Source organism: Harpegnathos saltator, unplaced genomic scaffold (assembly GCF_003227715.2).
Source record: "Harpegnathos saltator strain DR-91 unplaced genomic scaffold, Hsal_v8.6 scaffold12, whole genome shotgun sequence".
NCBI classification, from domain to species: domain Eukaryota; kingdom Metazoa; phylum Arthropoda; class Insecta; order Hymenoptera; family Formicidae; genus Harpegnathos; species Harpegnathos saltator.
In genome coordinates, this window is record NW_020229895.1 from 883,958 (window position 1) to 906,704 (window position 22,747).

At 52.7% G+C, this 22,747-nt stretch overlaps 1 protein-coding gene across 2 annotated transcripts in view; it reads right to left on the bottom strand.

The window, feature by feature from the left end:
* Cow (Proteoglycan Cow) overlaps nucleotides 1-22,747 on the bottom strand; it is a 124,961-nt gene that overhangs the window by 19,888 nt on the left and 82,326 nt on the right. For both annotated transcript variants that reach the window (XM_025305371.1, XM_011139670.3), the window contains exons 3-5: nucleotides 20,082-20,184; nucleotides 17,319-17,447; nucleotides 2,085-2,230 (exon numbers count right to left, since the gene is read on the bottom strand). In XM_025305371.1, the coding sequence (XP_025161156.1) occupies nucleotides 2,085-2,230; nucleotides 17,319-17,447; nucleotides 20,082-20,184 (378 nt within the window). The remainder of the gene's footprint in view (nucleotides 1-2,084; nucleotides 2,231-17,318; nucleotides 17,448-20,081; nucleotides 20,185-22,747) is intronic.

A 22,747-nucleotide genomic window follows, 5' to 3' on the forward strand; every position in this document is an offset into this window, starting at 1 on the left:
CTGCAGCGGCTTTTTTTTCCGCGTGTGCTTCGAGCCGCTCGCTCGGCCGCGCTCGTTGATATTCATTAGCGTTAAGTGAAATCCGCTTCAGCTATTTTCTCTTTTATTTTGTACGTTAATGCGACGCGAGCTCAAACACGTTTTGTGCCGCCGCCGCCGCCGCCGCCGCCGCCGCCGCGCCGTTGCGCGGACTCCGGACGTTTGGCAAAATAATAAATTTTTCACGGAACAAGCACCTCTGCCCGGCCAATGTATCACGCTTCAGAAACAATGCACGCGCGCGTTGTGTGCACAGCAATTCCCAGGAACCCAGGGAGATTTCTCTCCCTGGAAGAATACGCTGGACTCGTTGTTTCTCGGACGATCGCGACGCTTCGGGAAGCGTTTAACAGCGCGCGCGCGCGCGTCCCGTTGTCTCAATGTCAATCTCAAACGCGTTCGGACTTTCGGCTTCAACGATCCCGACGATATTTCCGACATCCGCGTTATCTCAACGTGCGCGCCCCATGAGATAATAATCGCGTCGAGCTGATGCTCGTGTATGTGTGGGTAGGTTACTTATAAATATTCTCCCGTATTTCCATCCTTAATGCTGCCAGCCATCGATATTGCATGAGCACCGAAATAAGCTTGATGTAAATTTTCAATGAGTGAAAATCCGCACACTCCGAGACACACACCGGTGCTTTTCTGACCTGACGAGCTTCGGGTATAACCGCGAATACCGAGTGCGGCCGATCCGCGAATTTAATCTCGCTTATTCTTCCGTCAACGGTGAATCACGATTCGCCCGACGTTCGCCGAGGTGCATCGCGTTGTATGCCCAACACAGCGGCATTATTGTTCTAACCGCCAATTATGAATATTCATGGAAGGTCCGCGTGTCGTCGGGGCGAAGAGGAGCATGATGCAAACGCGCGGGTCGCGCCATTGTGAAACTCTCTGCGTATATTCCAGGATGCGAATATGCTTACTAATTGTTCTCGTGCGTTCAAGTCGCGGTTTCGTTTTACAGCTCGTCGTCGTCGTCGTCGCGTGACCGCCTCCTGCGCCTCCTTCGTCTTGGCTTCGTCTTCGCCGCGATCGCCGATTCAGCTGGATTTCCCGCGCGTCGTAAAAGTCGTCGCGACGATCAAATCTCTCTGTAATTCCGGCGTAATTCGTTTTCACCATCCCCCCCCACCCCCCGAGATTTCATTCGGCCGTTTTAATCCGTTATCCGCGCGCCACCGCCCGCCTCCTCCCCCCGCCAGCCCCCGGGCGAGGAAGATCGCGTTCGAATATTAACTTCTTCTCCCGTAGCGAAAACGCTACGCGGGAGCCGCGTTACCCCGCGCGCTGCATAACCGCGCATTGCGACTGCTATTTCGTTATGCATGTTACGACTCGCTCGAGTTGTTCAGGTTCACGGTCGGGCTGTATTGCCAATTCGGCACAACATCCGCATTTGTAATTCCATGAATTATCAATAAGCGAATCCTCGATCCTCCGTTTTGAATATTAGCGCTGTCTGCGGATCTATCTATACCCGCCGCCGCCGTTGTGAAGCGGCCCTTAAAGGAGAACCCCTTTGCAGCAGCAGCAGCAGCACAGCACACACAGCGAGAGAGCTCTAGCGAGAGATGAAAGATGCGCGATAACAAATAGAGCCTTCGTCCGCGTCTCCTCCTTCGCGTCTATCGTCGCGGAGAGTCTGCGAGGGTAGACTTCCTCGCGCTTTCGCACTTTCACGCACTTCGCATCGCAGGACGAAAATGATGAAAAATCGCGGCTTCGCGGATTCGAGTGTATCAGTCCCGGCGAGGGTCTTTCATCGCGGAAAAGCGCGAAGAATCGAACGGCCATTGATTGACTCGCTCGCTCGGGGGGATGCTTCTTCCCTGGCCGCAACAGCGGCCATTTGTAACGGCCGCACGATCGCACGTCAGTCGCACGCGACTTATCGAAACTGTTCGAAGCCCGCGCTCAGGAGTTCTCCCTTAAGCCGCGCGCGCGCGCGCGCGTCCGAGATTAAACCAATTTCCCCGGTTTAAGCCGCGCGCGAACACGAGCGTGAACGCGGAGCGAGGTGCTCCTCTACGTACCTTTGCACGGACAAAAACCTTTGCAGGCGATGTGGACGGAAGTATGGTGAATGCAGTTGTGGTACTCGAGACGGCACGGCGAGCTGTACGTGCGATTGTCGCTGCCGCAGAGGAACGTAGGCTTCACCACGGGACATTCCTGGCACCTGCAACAGGAAAAACACGGACGGGCGGTTTAAACACGCCTGGCTCTGTGTCGACACTCGCGTACCCTAGACCAGTTCAGTAAGTGAGACAAAGGATGGTCTCTCTCTCTCTCTCTCTCTCTCTCTCTCTCTCTCTCTCTCTCTCTCTCTATCGAGTGCTTTAGCACGAGGGAATATCGAAATTCGATGCTCTCGGTACAACAGTGCCGCTTGTGAATTTTGTTAAACGACGTGTCACTGGATATCGAGGACGACGAGGACGAGGAGGAAGAGGACGACGAGGACGAGGAGGAAGAGGACGACGACGACGACGACGACGACGATATAACTCGTGCGCCCCTCTCGCTATAAAGCTCATAAAATTTCTCGTGAAAATTTATGAACCCCCGCAGGGGAGACGGCCGCGACCGTGCGATGCAAATGCTCCGCCGCCATAAGTGGGTGGTTTCCTGTCGAGCTTCGCTCGTCACCGTCGAATCGAATTCGCGCGCGCGCGAGTCGGGCTGTCTCGGCTCGTTAAAAATCGCCGATTGTCTCGCGAGAACTCGGCGAGAGGTCTCGGCCGCCAACCCCTCGACGACGCGACGTCGCGCCGGGGAAACGCCGGATCGCTTTCTCGCCGACGGATAATGAGAGAGTCTGAGACCTGTTATCGGAACCACGGCGATCCGTCAGACGTGATAGAGATCAAAGACGTCGGTCTTTGCGGGCGAATGCTAATCGGCAGGACCGCGCGCGCGCGCGAGTTCTCGGGGATTCGCTGCGGACTGGAAAAGTCTCGGCGCCTCGGCCCCCCCCCCCCCCGCGCCCGGGCGCGGGTCTGAATAATGAAAAGCCAAGGATGTGCTGGAGAGTCAATTACAGATATGGCCGGGTTTAATCTCCAGAATTGCTTGCCTGCCGTCTAAGCGCGCCATTGTACGTATTATTCTCCCAGCGTATACTCTCTCCCTCCCTCTTTCCTTTTCTCAGCGCCCCTCTCTCTCTCTCTCTCTCTCTCTCTCTCTCTGTCTTGTGCGTCTCTGTCTCTGTCTTCCTCGTTTCGACCGGCGTTTCACGGCCGCGTGCGCCTGCCTCGCCTTTTGTGCCCTGCTAATTCCGATACTGGCGAGAGAATTTCCAGCCCCTTTAACCGCGTCCCTCTCGCCCTGCGAGCTCCCCTCTCGCCCTGCGAGCTCTCCTCTCGCTCGCGCGCGCGCGCGCGACGACGCCGAGTCGGAAATCCCGTTATCGGTGCGCGGTAATCCGCCCGAATTTCACAGCCAAGAGAAATAAGATGTTTCATTTTGGGATGTTTCATTCGGGGGGGAGAGGGGGGGTTGAGGGGGCGCGGCGGGTGAGGATAAGAATGTACGACGCGGGGCACCATTCTGTTCGATCGTTCCAAGGGATTATTCGAGCGATCCGCTCGAATGTCGGGCTTCCCCGCAACTGGCGCTGCCAAATCTGCGCTCCTAGGAGCGCAGATTTGGAAAAGCGCGGCGGAGGGTGGGAAATCCGATGCGGTCGCGTTCTCGTGAAACGTCACTTCGGGGGATGTTTAAGACACGGCTCGTCGATAGTTGCGCGAGCTTGCGTCGCTCACGTCGCAGTGAAAAACCGACGAGCAAACGCGGGTCGCGTCGACCGTCCGTCCGTCCGTCCGTTCATTTTTCCAGACATCGCGCGATCTCGAGGAAAAAGCTCATCCCCCTATCTCACTGTGCACCGAATGAGAATTTTTCGAGCGCGCTCTCTCTCTCTCTCTCTCTCTCTCTCTCTCTCTCTCTCTCTCTCTCTCTCTCGCGCGCGCACTCGTAAGTCGGCGGCGGAGGAGCGCGCGAGCGGGGGTTACGTGCGCGTAATACGGCGTGGGCGGATAAACTGGGAAGCCGCAGAGACAACCGAGATACGAGCTAGACGGTGGGTCCGCTTCACCTTGATAAAGGAGTTAAACCGGCTTAATTACCGCGTTACTCGGTTTAAACTAATTACGCGTTTGCGCGCGACCGCAAATTCTCGAAGCAGAACATAGAGACGCACATTGTGGTCGAATACGCCTTGCCGGCGGACCTCGCGGAATCTCTCCCCCGTTCACGGGGCGGCAAGACAGGCTTCTCGCTCCCCCCTCCTCCCCTCTTCCCGCCATAGCCCCCCAGCAGCGCGCCCTTTGGCGTTAACATCGTACGTAACATGCGACGACGTTAATCGTTCGATAATTCAATGGACAATTTTCGACGTGCCGTCGTGCGGCCGCGGCGTTTGTTGGCCGACCTGGTCGAGTTTCGCGGAAACGGAAATTCGCCTCGTATCAAATTAATTGTTAGCGGCCAGTCCCCCCCCCCTCTCACCCGGCCCCAGCCGCGGGTGCATTGGTGCGCGCAATATGGCGCGATCAACGCGCGTCACAAAGTGAGAAAGAGAGGAGGAGGAGGGGAGAGAGAGAGAGAGAGAGAGAGAGAGAGAGAGAGAGAGAGAGAGAGAGAGAGAGAGAGGGTGTTTAAATATCATATTTTATAGACGTATAACGATCACACGCTCGCTCGCGTGCGCTCGCGTGCGCTCGGCGGCGAGAATGAAGAACGAGGGTGGAGTCTCTACGGCGAGAGCGATTTATTATCATACGCTAATTGCAGCGGGCAAATTCCAGCCGAGGCTCTCGTTTTAATACATTTTCGCGGAAACGCTCGCGCGCCCTCGCGAGCCGTTGGCCGCTCGATCGCGATTTAATTCGGCGATTCTCTCGTTCGTTTTTTTTTTTCTTTTCTTCCTCTTCTTCTTCCCTCCCTCGCGATCTTTCTCGCGGGCGGCGGCGGAATACCACTCAGGCGAGGGGGGACAAATCGTGTAGCCGGGAAAAGTGGAGAGGCGTGGTGAAGGTAGTAATGCACATGCCAATCCGCCTTTAATCCTCCCCGGCTGTGTATCGGGGACCAGCCGGCCAAGCGAAGCCTGTGAGAAGCTTGAAACTTTCGTCAGGTGGCACTTGAACTTTATCGTGTCTACTTTGGATGTCCAGGATAAACCATTACTCTCTCCCTCTATCTCTCCCTCTCTCTCTCTCTCTCTCTCGTTCTCGACGATACTTTCGCAAACCTAAATCCAGCAGTTGAAACAAGATCTCGCGGGGCTGCCGGAGCGGAGAACGTGAAAAAGTTCCTCCGAAAAGATGCGGATGTAGCCGCCGAAATTCCCCCCGGAGGGGGTGGGCTCGACGAGCCGGCGACGTAATATCGACCATTTGTACGAGATGACGAGGGCTGTACAACGTGAACCGGAGTGGGGCAGGAGAGAAGACGTGCCGTTGCGCAAAGTCTAATTAAAAATCCGCCGGGCAAAATTAATACTGCAAGACGGCATTTTCCATTAATCGCTCGATAATCCCGTCGTGTATGTGTGTGTGTGTGTATGTGTGTGTGTGTTATTCCGTCGACCGAGTGTAAAACCATGTCGAGTGTGTGGAATGCATTTTGCCGCGAAGCGCGCGCAGCGGGACGTAATTAACCGACGCCGATTATATCGATACTAATCCGAGCGGATTCGCGGATTTGAAAAGCGCGGGCTAAACGCGCGGATTATCTGCCGATGCTAAATCCTCCCTCCCCCCCCACGGGATGCCGCGAAGATTAACCCTTTGTCTCGCGAGCGTAAGTCGCAGATCGCGGCGTTACTACGATAACGCCGGCGCTCGCGAGGCAAAAAGGATCCTGCCGGGGTAAATAAAGCTCCCTTATCCCCCTGTCGTATCTAAAAATGTATTCGTCGTTGATAGTACGCGCATTTCCTCGCCCCCCCCCTCTTCCTTCCGCCTTGTCATCATCCTATTGTCGCCGTTTGCGATTTTTCCTCGCCTCCGTCGTCGTCATCGTCGCTCTTCTCCTCTTCTCCCTCTTTCTTTTTCTGCTCGCGCTTTTCCTCCCCCTCCCCTCCTCCCCGCGCGCGCGCGCGCGCGCGATTGTCCCCCACGATATTGCCGTGCACAGAGAGAAAACAACTCCCGGATCGCGCAATGATGCGTAAGCGACGCACAGAGAAACAGTCTCGCGACGTTATGCGCGACGGACGCGAATGAACGAGAAGAGAGCGAGCGAACGAACGTGGTAGTGGCCCGGCATCTTCGATCTCGGTCCCACTCGTTTCGCCTTCTCACCCCGCCCCGCGCGCTTATACACGCCCTCGAACTTTTGATTTACGCGGCCTCGATGGAATTCCATGAATGCGAAATGTAATCCTCTACAGCCTCACCCCTTCCCGGCCAGTTACCTCGGGCCATATCACCAGCCCTCATCCAATGTGAAACTTTGCGTTTCAATCGTGCCCTCCAAGTAACAAACGGCGGCAGCTGCCTACGGGAAATATATTTTCAGCGAAAGGGTGGGCGATTTATTTAGAGAGGCGAGAGGCGCGACCGGAGCCGCCGCGGCCGAGAGAGCGCCGGAGAAATCAGGATCTACGCGGTGAGAGAAGAGCGAGGGCGGGCGGGCGGATGTGGTTCGAGTCGTTCCTTCGAGCTCGCGGAAAATCCGTGGGAATTAATGCAAAACGAAAGGACTGTTTATTACGGCCGGGGACCGGCTAACGGTTTCCCGCGAACGCCCGGAATATTTCACGGCGCATAATTCGCGAAACCTGCCACGTCAGCATCGCTCGCTCGCTCGCTCGCTCGCTCGCGCGCGGAACGCCGAGAATAACATAATCCTGCGAGCCATACCGATGACAAAACGATATTAATGGAATGGCCGTAGGAGAGTGTGCTTTATAGCTATTCCCCTCCCGCGACCGGCCGTAAAACTTACAATCTTCGCACGGCAACACTTCGCACGCGCAACACGCCGCGTTCTACGATATCCATTAATAACATTCTTCCGCGGACCGTTACTCATTAGAGCCTCGGCGGGGCACCCTCGTGCGCACTTATTACCGCGCTCATCGCGCAGTCACTCGTTCATCACGACGACGGCGAGGGGGAGACGGGGGCGGGGCGGGAAGCGAAAAAGATTTTCAGATTACGTCACACGCGGTCGCGCGCCAAGCCCCGACACGAGCTCTGCGTATTTCTGTTTAATTGCCTCCACGTCACGATACCTTCCTCGCCTGCCTCCCCCCCCTCCCCCTGCTTCCCCGTCCCCGCTACTTACCCCATTGCGCAACACAAGAGGCGTCGCGCGCGTTGCGCAATATGCCTCTTGTCGCGCGTTTCATAATTCAAAGGCAATTACACTTTTATATCAGACTCAATAAATTGCGCGACACTGACGCCCGATTTATTTCCGCAGTATTCTCCATCCCCCTCAGCCCCGCCTCCTCCCGCGCGCAGGGAGATATCGACTGTTGCGCAACTTGCGCGTGAAAATATCCGCGAGATATATTCCGCGACGCGATGCTTTTCCGAACGTACTTTGCCGCTTCGATGTCGCGAAGGGGTGACTGACTTTTATAGTCGCGCGCGGAGCAAAATTTCGCTCGGGATGAATTACCGGAGGGGGGGCGAGAGGGGGGAAGGGGGAGGGGCTGGCCGCGTGAGATATGTTTCGCGAGACGTTTACAGTTTTTTTTTTTCGGCGCCTCACGCGCGGCCGTGCACGAATTTCGAACGAATCGCAAACTCTGTCTCTCGGCGCAACAAAATTCGCGCGCCGCTTCGAAACGCGAGGCGTCTCGGGGTGTTTTTAGACACCCCCTGTGGAAAACGCGGAAATAGCACGCTTCGAGGGAAGCATTCCGAGGCGAAATTTGGGCCCGACGATTTAACCCCCGCGAATGCCGTCGAAAGAGGAACGACACACCCGCTTCTTGAGCGTCTCATTATTTAAGCTCCAGCAGGAGGAATTAAACAAACAGGGATGCCTCATGCCGCGATTAATTTCAGGCGGTGCGTTCGCTTCAAAGGAGCCCGAGAGGTCAGAGCCGCGCGCGCGCGCGCTCTGCTCGCTCGGAGGAATTCAACGTGGGGGAGAAAATCATCAGCCGGCGTTCGCGATCGAATCGCCCCGACGTTTGTTCGCGATCTACTCGTCTACGTGTGTTTGTTTCCACTGGCGTGCATCGCGCGCTCCAAAGTTGCGACCTGCAGGAGGATTGTGAGTCATGTTTCCGAGAGAATTAAGAAGAGAGCTTAAGTTAGAGAGGTATCCGATATCGGAGTTAAAAGTTGGCGCGCAAAAAGGGAACGAAAAAAAAGGAAACGACGGTAGAGGAAAAAAAGAAAGAGGCTCGCGACTCGGCTCCCCCCCCCCCCGGCAAGGGGAGGAAACATCGACTGTAGATTGGCCAATGAGCCCATAATCGAGAAGAAACGCGCGTAAGACTTCCGGGGGACGTCCTGTGTATATCGACTTTAAAAAGCTCCCGCCGTCCCGCACGGGGACTCTTTTGACGAAGACAAAGCGCGGTGCACAACGTAGAAAAGCTGACTCGCAAAAAGAATCTCGCCACTCGGGCCTGTCTTTGTCAGCGCGCGACGATTTTTCTCGACGATCGACGGGAGGAGCCTGCGCGCTATTAACGACCGTCGAACGTCGCACGTCGGAGATTGAAGCTCGTAATGAACGAGCCGACGTCGTCGCGACGACGACGATTACGACGACGGCGGCGGCGGCGGCGGCGACGGTGGGGGCTCGTAGAATCCATCGGGCATTTCCGTTTTAATTGCGAGGCCAAACCCGACACTGTTTGCTTATAATTAACGATACGCCGGAGCACTTTGCGAATTAAAACTTCCACCCGTTCGTCCCGCCTTCTCATCCCTATATATCTGCCTCTCTTCCTTCCTCTCTTGGATTCCGACTTCCCTTGCTTTCCATAGATCTCTTTCTCTCTCTCTCTCTCTCTCCCCCCTCTGTATATAATGTTTCCCTCCCATCCTACCCTTCCCGGCCGCGTAATCAGTTCCCGATACCATACGCGAATCCGCTTTCGCCCGGCGAGCGCGTGCACAGTGGAATCTATTTTTCAATTATCGGAGATCCCGCGATCGAAGCTCGAGAGGACGGCAAGAGGAGGAGGAGGAGGGACCGAAACGGTGGCAATGAAATTCTTATGGAATTAATCGGTCCCTACGCGGGAAATAATGCGAGATTCCCGTTTCGTCCGATCGTGGGAGTTTCCCTCGTCGCAGATAGTTCAACGACGGATTCGACGGGTCCTCCAGATGCGAGAAACTTTAATTCCGCGATTCGAGTCCCGTCCAAAAGGGAATTCTTTCTCTTCCACCGGATTTATTGATTTACCATTACAAAGTGTGTAAAATTCATATCCGCGAGCTGGCACGACGAGCGCCGGCTCGTCCGCAAACACGGACATTTCAATTCGCGACGACGAACTTCCGACGGCTAGCTACAAATCGAAATCGCTCGACGACCGAAAAATGTCATTTTTTTCTGCGCGACAGGAGGGTCGACAAGCGGGAGGAGCCGTGCAAGAACGACAAAAGCAGCCAGAATACGCGCGGAGTAAAACGAGGAGGAGGAGACGAGACGAGACGAGACGAGACGAGGGGAGAGGAGGAGAAGAGAGACAGGTTGCGGAAGAGGAAGAGGAGCAAAGGAGAATGGACGAAGGATGGGGAAAAGGAAAATGGACGAAAAGCGCGCAGACTGAGCGAGACAGCGACCGTCAAAGTATATCGACTGCGCCGCGGCCATCGTCCAAATCTTGAATTAAACATGAGAAAGCAGCAGTCACTCGACGGTAACAGGGTGGGATATTCGGCGGGACGTTCCACAGGCAAATAGGACGCGTTTCCACTCGGTCGTATGAAATTCCGCGGCCGCGAGCCCACTCTCCTTCCCTCCTCTCCCCTCTCCCTCCCTCTCGCCTTGCTGCATCCATCGGTAACGGCTTACGCCTTGGACTTGGGAGTCGATGTAAATACCGATGCACGGCCAGCTTCTTCTCTCTCTCTCTCTCTCTCTCTCTCTCTCTCTCTCTCTCTCTCTCTCTCTCTCTCTCTCCGTCTCTCACGTTCGGTGGAAGGCGGAAAAGCGGTAGTTTTCCAGCGAGCGACGCCTCGTTTGTCGACGCGACGATAGCACGCCGGCGGCGGCTCGATGGCGCGACGCGAAATTGAATTATCGTCGCGAGCTCATCCCGACGCGACGCAAAAGCGTGGGCGCAATCGGCACGGATAATTGTTCGTTAACAAGTTCGCGACCGGCACGAAGAGTCCGCCTTCTCGCCTCACTAATTACAACAAAGGCGAGCGGGCGGACGAGCGCAAGACGAGTGGCGGCAGCCGAGGCTCGTCGCAAATAGGACAAGTGGTCGCGCCTTTGAATGCACGCTGCAAATTGCAGCTCTAAAGTCGCGTGTCTTGTCGAGGGGCAGCGGGAGGAACGGAGGCGGAAGAGGGGAGGAAGGAAGGAAGAATGAAAGAGAGAAAGGGAGGAGGATCCGATGATTCGCGAATCCGAATACGAATCGACGTTGTACGAGCTCGAGCAGTGTGATTTGAATCCGGCGGATTCCCTGATCGATTCAAAGTCGATTTTTCTCCGCCGAGACTCCGGTAATCTGACATTTTAGGAGATAGAGAGAGAGAGAGAGAGAGAAAGAGAGAGAGAGAGAGAGAGAGAGACACTTCCCTGCGAAAGGCGAGCAATTAAATCTGTTACCCGGCCGAGAGAGCCTTATTGTGCGCTTCAATTCTGGCGGGACACTAATTTTGCAGAATTTTATTTGAAGCTTTAATTATTTAAGCGTTTAAAGTTGCCTGTTAGGGATTGTAACGAGCGCGATGGCTCCCACCGATGCTTCGCTCCGCCGGTGGAAAGATCGACTCTCGGGGCTGGCTCGCGTTAACCCTTTGAGGCGTAGTGGTAAGTATACTTACTATCTATTTATTCTCACATTTTCATGAAATATTTCATATTTGAGAGATTTCATATTTGAAGGATTTCATATTTGAGGGATTCTTGTCGGGTTTTTTTGTGTTTTTTAGCTTCTTATATGATATGGGAAATATACATGAAAGGTTGAAAAGTGTTTTGCATAAGTTGTCCATTTATTATAAATAAACAAAATCAAGATTTGGGGGTTTTTGGGTCGCTGATTACGAATCTGAGGTCCAAATTCCGAAATTAATTTTCCAAGATGACGGATCATAAAATTTTTATATGATTAGCTGAAATTGTACTTTGGTTAGCTTTCAAGGTCACTGATTACGGATCCGAGGTCCAAAACTCATTGTTCAAGATTGCAGATTCAAGTTGGCGGATCATGGAATTCTTTATCTGACATTGCTTTCCGGTTAGTTTTTTAGGTTTCTCTACTACAAATCTCAGGTGAAAAATGACGACTTTGAAATGGAAATTATGAGCGTCGATTTCGACCTCGATAATCCCCTGGTACAAATCCTCGTCAAGATTGTCGAAGTTTTCTCCTTTTTACCCACCATCATGAATTTGCTATCTTTAATCTTGAAAATCTGATGACAGATCTGTAATCAGCGACCCCCAAAAACCCCACAATACCCATTGTCACCGAAATTATTGCGATTTTTCATATTTGCGGCCGCCATCTTGAATTTCGAAAATCTCATAACGGATTCGTCATCAGCGACCGAACGTATATAAATTTTCATGTGATTCGCGGACTTTCTGAAAAATACGTGCCTCAAAGGGTTAAGGAGAGTCTATTCTTGCGGCGATTGAGGTAAAAGTTTCAGGAGCTCCCTCCGGTCGCTGGTGGCTCCGGGTCCCGTCGACTTCATAAAAAGGGAGTATACATTATTGCAAAGCGCGGCCGCGCTTCTCCACCGCCAAAGGAACGCGTCGTATTTAATGCACGATCTCATTATTAGATCGACGTAATTGAGTAATCGTGCGCGGGCGAGCTTCCACGGCTCGCGGGGATCGGACGGAAAAACCGGGGGGAGACATTCCGTATGTTCATCTATTTTTCAGGGGAGCCTTTCTCCCCGCGGTCGAGAGACCGCGCGCGCGCGTCTCCCTCGCCTCCCGCTCGGCCCTTTTCATGCTCCAAAAAGCGAGCAAGGAGCGAAGAATCGGACCGAGCGAGCACGGAATTGCAGCGAAATCACAAATGCAGCGACGTATAATCGAGAACGAGGTGTGTAGCGCGGTGAACGCGCAGAAGAGTTCGTTAGACTTGCGGGTGTTAATGACGGCTCTTTGTCAGTAGCGTTCTCGCGCAGTTTCTCACGACGGCGAAGTTGCGAGAGTTGCGCCGAGTTGCGCGCGCGCGCGCGCGCGCGCCGTGAGAATTCGAGGCGATTTTCTTCGCGCGATCCGCGACGAGAAATAAATGTTCGCACGATACTACTCTGCCTCGAGCGACATCATGCGAGATCTCGAGTGCGAGATGCGAGAGTGCGTGCGTGTGACGCGATTAACGTGTACATTGAGAGAAAAGTATATGATATTTGGAACTAATAATGATACAGTAACTAAATTATAGTCCGAAATATCATATTTATAGCAAGTATCGGTTAGCATAATATCGGTAATAATTACGATACAGGCATAGTATAACCAACCATGTAATATTTGTACTAAGAATTATAGTAAGTTAAACTAAAATTATTCTATGGATACAGGTATAAAATGGTAGGTAAACTAACTCTTTGATATAGTCAATATTACCCGAATATTTGCTAAATGATGGCAGATGTAACTATATGAATATTAAATCTCGCTATATTTGTGAATGAGAAATTACCATATGTGTGGTAAAAGAAGTAACTAAACAATTATTTCAGACAATCATTGACTATATATTTGTGTTTATTCTACTATATTCTGCAGGTTCCACCAACTATAAAAATATGGTTGATTGGCCAAAATGAAGTATAAAATATAGCGAGATTATATAGTTGATTCAACTATATTTTTCTATCAGTGTACGCGCGCGTCAGCTAAGTGGAGCGGCGACGACGCGCGTTGGCGGATCGCAGAGAAACTCTTGAAAGAAGTGCGAGCTTGCCTGAATATAATATAATATAAAGCTAAGACTTTTGCCGTTTCCGCATGTAAATAGTATGTAAATATTATGCGAAGACATAATTTCGGGAAACATTAATGTTGATGCTATTTCGCGAACTGCTCGCCCCGTGACCCGAAATGCAAAGCGACGGGGCATGGCGGAAGGAGCGGGGGGGGGGAGGGGGACATCGCCTTCCGGAACGGCCAAGTAATTTCGGATGATGGGTATCGCACGCAAAATTACGTGGTTTTCGCGAGAAGGTGGGGGGGGGGGGAGAGAGAGAGAGAGAGAGAGAGGGGGTGGGGGCGCGAGAGAGGCAGCAGCAGCAGCAGCAGGGGGAAGCGCGGTGTTCTTCCGCAAAATTGCGCTCCGAGTCGAATTTGCAGCGCGTTGCGAGAGACGCGATAAAAACGTTTCGGGAATATTGGAATTAGTATCTATTTTCCGCGGCACGAAAGTTCCGATAAAAGTTTCCCTCGCGCGCTCGCGCGAGAGCCGTTTCGCGCGAGCGCGTATTAAAAAAGTATTACGCCCGCGAAAAGTTTCTTTATCGGGCGGATAAAAAAGAGAAGGAAGAAACACCGTTTCGGGCGGGAGTGAAACATTTCTCCCCCGTAACACATTTATCGGTCTCTCTGATACGTTTTTGAACATTCGACGAGAGGTCGTCGGCCCCGCCATCGCGGACGTCTCGCGGCGCAGCGTTTCGCGAATTTCGCATATCATTTCGCGCATGCCCGCCCGCGAGACCCTTTGTTCTTAAGGGGTAAGGTTAAACTTGAGGGGTAACATTTGAGTGAACGCCTGAAAACACCGAGTAAGTTTGGCAACATTTTGTAGTTAAATAACAACATAGACGGAAAATTGGTTTGAAGAAGGCCTCTTAACGTGCATACCTTACACTACACAAAACAATCTTTTGTTATTATTTTGCCGCAAGATGGCGGCGCTGAAGCTCCTCCGAGTAAAACCACGCTTTTCGAATCGGCTCGCGGCGGAACTTCCACAAATTTCGTCCGACAAATTCCACTCGAAATTTTTACAGTAGCTGCTAAACTAAGTTCTCTAGAGAAGTACACGCATGACTTTTACGATCGGTTTAAAACTTTTGTTATGATAGATATTTTCCCACTGAATCTCTTGGATGAAACTGCAAACTTTTCTCCCAATGTTCACCATTTCTACAAAAATCAATATTTTAACATATACGTGTGCGTATACTTCTTCAGCAAATTTAATGCGGATTAACAAAAATTTTGCCCTCTTATCCTTTTTGAAAGCGTACGGCATTTCTGCTGCAAGCCGCGGGAACCCATGAGAAAAATGCGCTTTTACTCGGAGAGCTTCAGCGCCGCCGCCATCTTGAGGCAAAATAATAACAAAAAATTGTTTGTGTGTAGTTTATTAAGGTATGCACGTTAGAGGCCTTCGAACCAACATTTTCCATCTGTGTTGTCATTTAACTACTTAAAAAATTGCCAAACTTACTCTGTGTCTTCAGGTGCGTTCACTCAGATGTTACGCACCCCTTAATCCTTACGTCCTTGTTTCGCCTTATTTCGCCGCGCTGCCGTGCATAACTGTTATGCTGTATCGCATTGCACATTGCGTTAACGAACAAAACACGGGGATAATACAATGGGGGCCGCTCGTGCGTCAGCCAAGCGATGAAAGGTCGCGCGAGCCGGTGGGACCGAGCGCGAGCGGACAGTGATTTTTTTCTTTCCTCTTTTTTACGAAAATTGCGCTGTCTCGCGTTTTGTACGTTGTAATCTTTTGTCATGTGCGACGACGACGAATTTCTGAGGGCCACGGCGACCTGGCCGAAAAAAAAGGGGTCGAGTCGTTCTTTGCTCTGCTCGGTCGTGCAAATTTAAGTAGAGAGAAACGTCCCCCGCGCGCGCGCGCGCGCGCTGCCAGCCTGCGACTCTCCTGCCTCCTCCCTCCCCCCTTCTCCCCCTCTCTCGCCGCTGCCTGTCTATTTTTCACTCACTCCCTCGCTCGGTCTTCCCTCTCAGGGTTTTTATTCCCCGGGGAAGGGTATTAGACGTCTGCAGTTCTTACACGTGCCGTTAACTCCTGTTTGACGTTTGACGTGGCAAATGCGAAAAGCAAACAGCGCCGCCTCGTGAAAGCGTCGTTGCCGAAAATAGGGTTTTTCGACGGCGTTATGCAGGATTACGGAGAGAGAGAGAGAGAGAGAGAGAGAGAGAGAGAGAGAGAGAGAATCAGCGCTTAACCCCTCGTTCCGCCGTTTCGCAACATTTTTCGGCGCCGTCGCTGTATATTTATAATGCCATTAAAATCCGCGGCCTGTGGTTTTCCCATCCCCTCCTCCCCTTTGCCCTGTTCTCTTTCTCTTTTTTCCCGAATTTCCGCTGTCAATCCGTCTGTCTGTGCCGGCTCGCGAGAGAGCGACGTCGCGCGTCGCCCTACCTCTTCCACTCTCGGGACAGATTTGCGCGCTCGTGATTCCCGGATTAGCGTCGAATTAAACGCGTTTTAATAACGGAATTTCGAGAGAACGCGAGACACGCATCCCGGCGAGCTCGCGCGCGCGCGCGATGACGGCGAACAGTGTTTTCAATTTCGCGCTCGAGAGACTTTATTCTCGAGGGAGAGGTGTTCGATTCCGCGCGCTCCTCCAAAGCTGGCCCCGACGAGGTCCATTTGACGCATCGTTTGACAGAGGGGATATAAAGAGTCTCTCCGCCGTTTCTATAAAACGTCACTATCGTCGCAATTAATTATCCATCCATCTATCCATCTATCGGGCAACTTTCGCCGCTAAATCTCCGGAGTCAACGAGCTTTCCTCGCTAAACGGGATTAACCCGTTTTTGCTACCCCGCGACCGGCTCTCCTCTCGATTCAAATTCCACCGATAAACCCACACACTGTAGCTGCCGCCTTTCCGACTTTCCGAATGCGACGCCCATGTGGTCAGCCGTATTTCCGACCCGCGCGGCAAAGTATAAACTTTGTTCTTGACTCTTGCAGAAATGCAACGGTTATTCCGAACGAGTTTAAAACGTGCATCCCCGTCGCGCCGTTTTCAACGCGCTCGTTCGAGCGGCTCTTCACAAGTCTCATCTTGAAATCGAGACTGTGCCGCATAGGAGAGGTGAAAGAGAGCGAGCGAGCGAGCGAGCGAGCGAGAGAGAGAGAGAGAGAGAGAGAGAAGCAGGGATAACATCTTGACGAAACTTCGCAAGACCGATCGTCGAAGTGTAGGAAGTTACGCGCACCCCCGCTGTCCCTCCCCGTAAAGTCCTCCGCAAAACCCCCCGCGGAGCGGGGCGGAATCCACGCAAATCCAAATGGAGGGATCGAATTTCGAGCGAAAATTGTCCGATACGTGATAATCCGTCGCTACCGCCACGTTGGAATTCCGTCGCGAGACACAACGCGCGCGCGCGAGAATCTCGCAAAGTTTCCTCCGTCTCGAACGGCGCGCCGTCTGCATGCGATTATCGACAAGAGGATCACGTCGCAGGATGAAATTTTCAATCGCGCTCCCGGCTCCCGCGGGCAGCCGCATTTAAAGTGTTGCGGCTCGCGCGCACCAACTGATGATACTCGTTTGACGTGGCTCGCGGAAAGTAAACACGAGCCGCAGCGCGGCGCGTTTCCCGGGCTGCTGGCTGCAGCGGCGTTACCTTCGGAACTAATTTTTCCTCAAACTTCCCTCGCCTCCCGGGCGAGGAAAACGCCAGCCAGCCAGCCAGCCAGCCAGCGGAGACGGGCCGTGTTAAGCAGAGGAGTGCGCGAGCGCGCGCGGGCGGTTTTCCCAAATGAAGTTTCCAGAACTATTCCGGCGAGAAGAGGAGAACCGGTGGCACCGGTTCGCATAAAGATCACGTCTTATTCTTGCCGCTCGCCGCGCCGCTTCGCGCTAATATTAATAACCTCGCGTCTGCCGCGAGGAATCCGTGATATCGTCCGGAAGAGCGAGATTCCACGCGCGCGGAATTTGCAAGTACGAAAACTCCACGCTGACGGACCTAAGTGGTCCTCGCCGTCTCAGCAGGTCGAGGAGGAAAGGCAGGGAGGAGGGGGAGGATGGAGGAAGGAAAGCAACTTAACGTTTTAATCGGAGTTTAAGAGCAGTCGCAGCTCGCGCCGCGCTCACGACGGATTAAGCGATAGTGCAGTCGGTTGTCACTCACTTGGACTCGTCCTGATCCTCATCGTCGTCCTCCGAATCGAAGAAGGCGTCGTCGTCGTCCGAATCGACCGAGGTCTCGGTCCTCAGCCGTCTCTGCTGCACGACTCGCGACTTCGGAATCACTATGTCCCTGAAACACACATTCGCGCGATCTACAATAGAGAGAGAGAGAGAGAGAGAGAGAGAGAGAGAGAGAGAGAGGGAGAGAGAGAGAGAGAGAGAGAGAGAGCGAGCCGGCGACTCTTAAATCACGTTAACATAAGAAACGCGCTAACGAGTTTTAAATGAGTAACCCTGCCCTCTTCTTTCCCCTCTCCAATCCCCTCGCCCGACCGCGTCTTCCGTGTTGCCGGACAAAAATTTCCATTCCCTTCATTCCGGATGAATATATCCCGCCGTCGCGCTGCTTTATTTTCAAGAACGAAAAGTAATGGAAAAATCTCGTACGTGAGGCACACGGAAGAGGTACGCGGGCTTTCTCTCCCTCTCCCTCTTTCAGTGTGTGTGTGTGTGTGTGTGTGTGTGATAACAATGCGGTTATTTTTTCTCCCTCTTTTTCCTCCCTTTTTTCCGAACTACCGCTCGTCGTTTGTTTGCGCAACACGAGTCCATCAAACCGAGGCTCGAGACGATATATGATATTTACGAGGGGGAACGCGGGGCACAGCGGGGCGCGCTAATACGACGATGCCACCTGAGACAATGTAACGATAACAGCGAATATAAATGCGGCATATTTGCATTCACTGGGCCGGCCGGAGGACGCAAGAACTTGTAGCTCGCGCGCGCGCGCGCGCGCGCCGCGGATAATTAATACTGTTCTTGTTTCTTTCTCTCTTGCCGGACGCCGACACAGTTTCGCAATAATTAATGGACAATGAGAGGACGCTTTTTGTGCGGCAAATAAAGCGCGAGCTCAATGTTTCAACTTCGAATTCTAATTGCTCCGTCCCGAGCCTCGGAAAGTTTGGAGCGATTCAACGCGCGCGATTTGCATAGAACCTACTTTATTCGATGAATTAATGCTCGTTATGAAGTTTCGTGTCCTACAAGCCTGCCCGCGGCACCGGGCTGCGCTACGTCCTGGAAATTACAGCGCGAAGCGCCAATTGCCTTTAATATGAGACAAAAATTTAACGGCCATTACTCGCGCACAATTACGCTACCGAACTAGACTGTCCCCCCTATCCCTCCCGCCGATCCTGCAGCTTTTTAGCCGCGCGCGCACGTCATAAGTCGCTAAGCGGGCTTTCTCGTTTTACCGTCGCTTTATTATTTTATCTGCTCGCGGCCACACGCCGATGTAATCACATTTTACGGTGACGAGGCCGTTATCACAAGAACGATCCCTCAGGATGACTTGGCGCGCGTCACCTGACCCGGACCGACGTGCCGCCGGAAAAAACCTCTGATCCTCTCACGCGGCGGGAGTGCGCGCGCCCTTTTGCCCCCCCCCCTCTCTCTCTCTCTCTCTTTCCGGCGATATCGAATTTGGAAATTGCTAAGACGATTAAGCGCACCGGATGAGCCGGGATTCCTTTGTCTAGCGCGCGAAAGGGCTAAAACGCGACGGTGTCTCTCTTGTCGGCAAACGAAATCGGAAGATCAAAGTTTTCGAGAGCGGTGTGTATCCTTGCGGACGTGAGCGGAGATGCGATCAACGTTACACCGACAACGTCACAAATTGACCTTGCGAAAATCGCCTGTTGTTGTACTGAGCGGAGATGCCTTCGAATAAAAATTACCTCGCCGATAGAGAGAGGGGGAGAGAGAGAAAGGGGGAGAGAGAGAGAGAGAGAGAGAGAGAGAGAGAGAGAGAGAGAGAGAGAGAGATCGTTGAAATGTGAGCGCGCACGGCCGACTGACGGTCGGGCGAGCCGATCGAACGCGAAATCGATGCGCGAAAGTGAAACGCTCGACGATATAATCAGCGCGGCCGGCGGAATTAATCTCCGAGAGCATCGATTCACCGCTGCAGCGCGCCATCGGGCTGCTTAGCCGCTAATGACGTATTAAGGTCATTAATGTCGCACGGCCTGCGTCCTGCAAGATGAAAACCGCTGATCGAAAGATCCGCAGCTCCGAAAGAAAGTATATATATATATGTGTGTGTGTGTGTGTGTGTGTGCATCCAATTACAGTTAACTAGCGAGCGGCGGGACGGCAGCGCGATTTAATTTTGTTGTTTTGCGGACGATACCGTCATTAATATCGGGCTGCTTAAACGCCACCGTCGATGCCGCGCTTCGAGAATTTCGGCTATTCGCCGGGCCAGCGGAAATTGGCGTATTACGAGATTGATAATGCCGGGCCACTTTGGAAAATTGCTAGTCCGAAGCAAGTGGTACACCATCGAGAGCGGGGATTTACGCGTTATCGTTGTTAGCGGCGAGTAAATTTGGGCCGAGCGCAACGCGAGGAGGATCCTTACGAGAGATCAGCTTATATCCGCCGCCGCCGCCATCGTTCCTGCTCCCGAATAAAGGCCGGGGGATTTAAATAAAGACGTAAGCGCGGCGCATAAATGTCTCGACCAATGATGCGCTTAACGTAAGCCACGCGCAACAATATTGTGGCTTACGCTCTGTGTGTATATGTGTGTGTGTGTGTGTGTGTGTATGTGTGCGTGCCGCGGCTAGGCTAGCAAAGAGGAAACTATTGCATCGCGAGTATCAGAGAGCGATAAAGAGCTTGCGAACGGCTCGCTAATTGGCCAGAAGTTGGATACACGAGTTATCGACGGAGAGGACAAGGGCGGACTCACCCAGACTTGTGAAGCTCCTTCTTCGAGACGCAGACGGCCGTGAAAGTGTCCTCCAGCAGGCACAGTTCCTTCTTCTTGCAGTTGAGCGGACGACAGAGCTCGCCTACGGAAAAACAAAGGGAAATCGATTTCGCGTTATCCCCGGAATGCGCGTAAGCGGACGGAAAATCTACCTCATGTCACGCGGTGTGTTGTTGCACCACCACCACCACCACCACCACCACCACCACCGAGGCAGACTTCGCGCATTCGCGGGCGACGTCTGCGTGTATATTTTGCGGCTCCGGGCGCGAATAGATGCAAATGCGCCGCGGGTGGCCTTCGCCCCTCGAAGACTCGAGGTATAATAAAGATATACGTTGGCCGGGGCGAAAAAAAGATATCCGTCTCCTCACTATTTTTCATCTTACCCTCCGTCGTGCGGAGATGCAACGGGGGCTGAGCCCCCGTCCCGGTGAGCGCTCAGCGGGATTGATAAAAAGCCAGCCGGTTATTAAGACGCGAGAAACCCGGCTGAGAATCTAGTCGGAAACGGCCGCTCCGCGATAGAGAGCGCGCTCTGATATTGCTTAATCTTGTCGGATAATTCTATCCTGCCGAGTAGAAAAGCCCGCGCGCTCTCCTCTTATATTCGCCCGCGCTTCTCTTTTTATTCTCCACCCCCCCCCCGCCGCCGCCTGCCGCCGCCCCGCCCCCGCCATCATCGTTATTAGCAACGAGCTAAACATTACTCGGCCCCACGTGGATGCTCCGGGCGAACTAATTGCGCACGAGCAACCTGTACGCGCGTGTATTACACCGCGTGTATATATATATATATATATATGTGTGTGTATATATATACCGTGTACATTTATGTACATTTATATAATCACGGCTACGTGGATTTAATTAGACAACGACGACCGTCTCCTCCCGCGGCGAGCAAAGACGCACTTCCTGTTGCCGCTCGCCGTAAATAGAGCGCTCGGAAGGTTAATCGTCGCGCGCCTCATAACTCTCCCCGTCGCGTCGAGCCGAGCGGCGCACGACGGCAACCGCACTGAGAGAAAAGTATATGATATTTGGAACTATAATGATACAGTAACTAAATTACAGTCCGAAATATCATATTTATAGCAAGTATTAGCATAATATCGGTAACAATATACGATATAGGCATAGTATAACCAAGCATGTAATATTTTTACTAAGAATCATAGTAAGTCAAACTAAAATTATTGTATGGATACAAATCTATAAAATGGTAGGTAAAAGCAACTCTTTTATATAGTCAATATTACCCGAATAATTGCTAAATGATGACAGATGTAACTATATGAATATTAAATCTCGCTATATTTGTGAATGAGAAATTACCATATATGTGGTAAAGAAGTAACTAAACAATTATTTCAGACAATCATTGCCTATATGTTTGTGTTTATTCTACTATATTTGCAGATTCCACGAACCTGCAACCACGAATAAATGAACTACAAGATACAGTGAGATTATAGTTAACTCAACTATATTTTTCTATCAGTGCGCGTTCGCGACAGCAACGAGAAAGACGAGAAAGCGAGAAGAAGACGAAGGGCAGCGAAGAGGGAGGGAGCGAGCGAGCGAGCGTGCGAGAGAGAGAGAGAGAGAGAGAGAGAGAGAGAGAGAGAGAGAGAGAGAGACCAGGGCGGTATCAGTGTTGCGCGGACGCGCGCGCCCGTCAATCCCGCGGATTTTCTGTCCGCGAAGCGAAGCGAAACGATCCGCCGCCTCCGCCGCCGCCGTCGCCGTCGTCGTGCACGGCGGGGCATTGCCGTTGCGCGCCGAGCATTTCCATTCGCCTGGAAATCGCCGACAAGCGATATTGGTCGTACGCGAGAGCGCACGACCCGCCGCCGCCGCCGCCGTCGCTGCCCGCCCGACCGAATCTCTCTTCTCCATTAACCCCGGGACCGACCACCACCATCGCCGCCAGCGGGGCACCGCCACCCCCGGCCGATGTCTTCTCCTCGCCCGTCCTCGCAATCAATAAAATGGGACTCGGCTCATCGGCCAACCAACCACCCTTCAGCGCGAGCGCTCGCCGAAAAACGGATATGCTAACGTGCGCGCGGCGGCCGTCTCTGCCTCCGCAGATGCGTTCTTCACCCTCGCGGAGAGACTCTCCCGTTCTTTCGCAGCCCTTGTGAGAGTGCCGTGCGAGAGAGAGCGAGAGAGAGAGAGAGAGAGAGAGAGAGAGAGAGAGAGAGAGAGAGATCGTGTCTTTCGATTTATGTCCCTCGTTTATTGAGTACCTCGGAACGAGCGGAGAGAGAGAGAGAGCTTCTCTCGCGAAAGTCGCGTCTACTAATTCGAGCGGATCTCGAGATGAGAAGATGAAACTCGATTAGAGTTCGGAGGAAATAAGGAGTCGCAGTCGCGCGCAATTACGTAATTATTTCGCAATTAAATAACATTTCCATGCACGGGTCGCTCGTTCCTGCGCGCGTCCGTGAGCGCGCAAGAAAGTCTTGCGTTTTGTAATTTGGGAGATGCGCGCGACGTCGCGAGACAAGAAATAAATGAGCATCTGACGACAAGAGAGGGTTTTTGCCTCGAGCATAAAACTGGCTAATATCCAGCCGGAGTTGCCAAGTTTTTCGAGTGGCGATACAGAGCAGGGGACTTATAGAATTTTGCAGCGG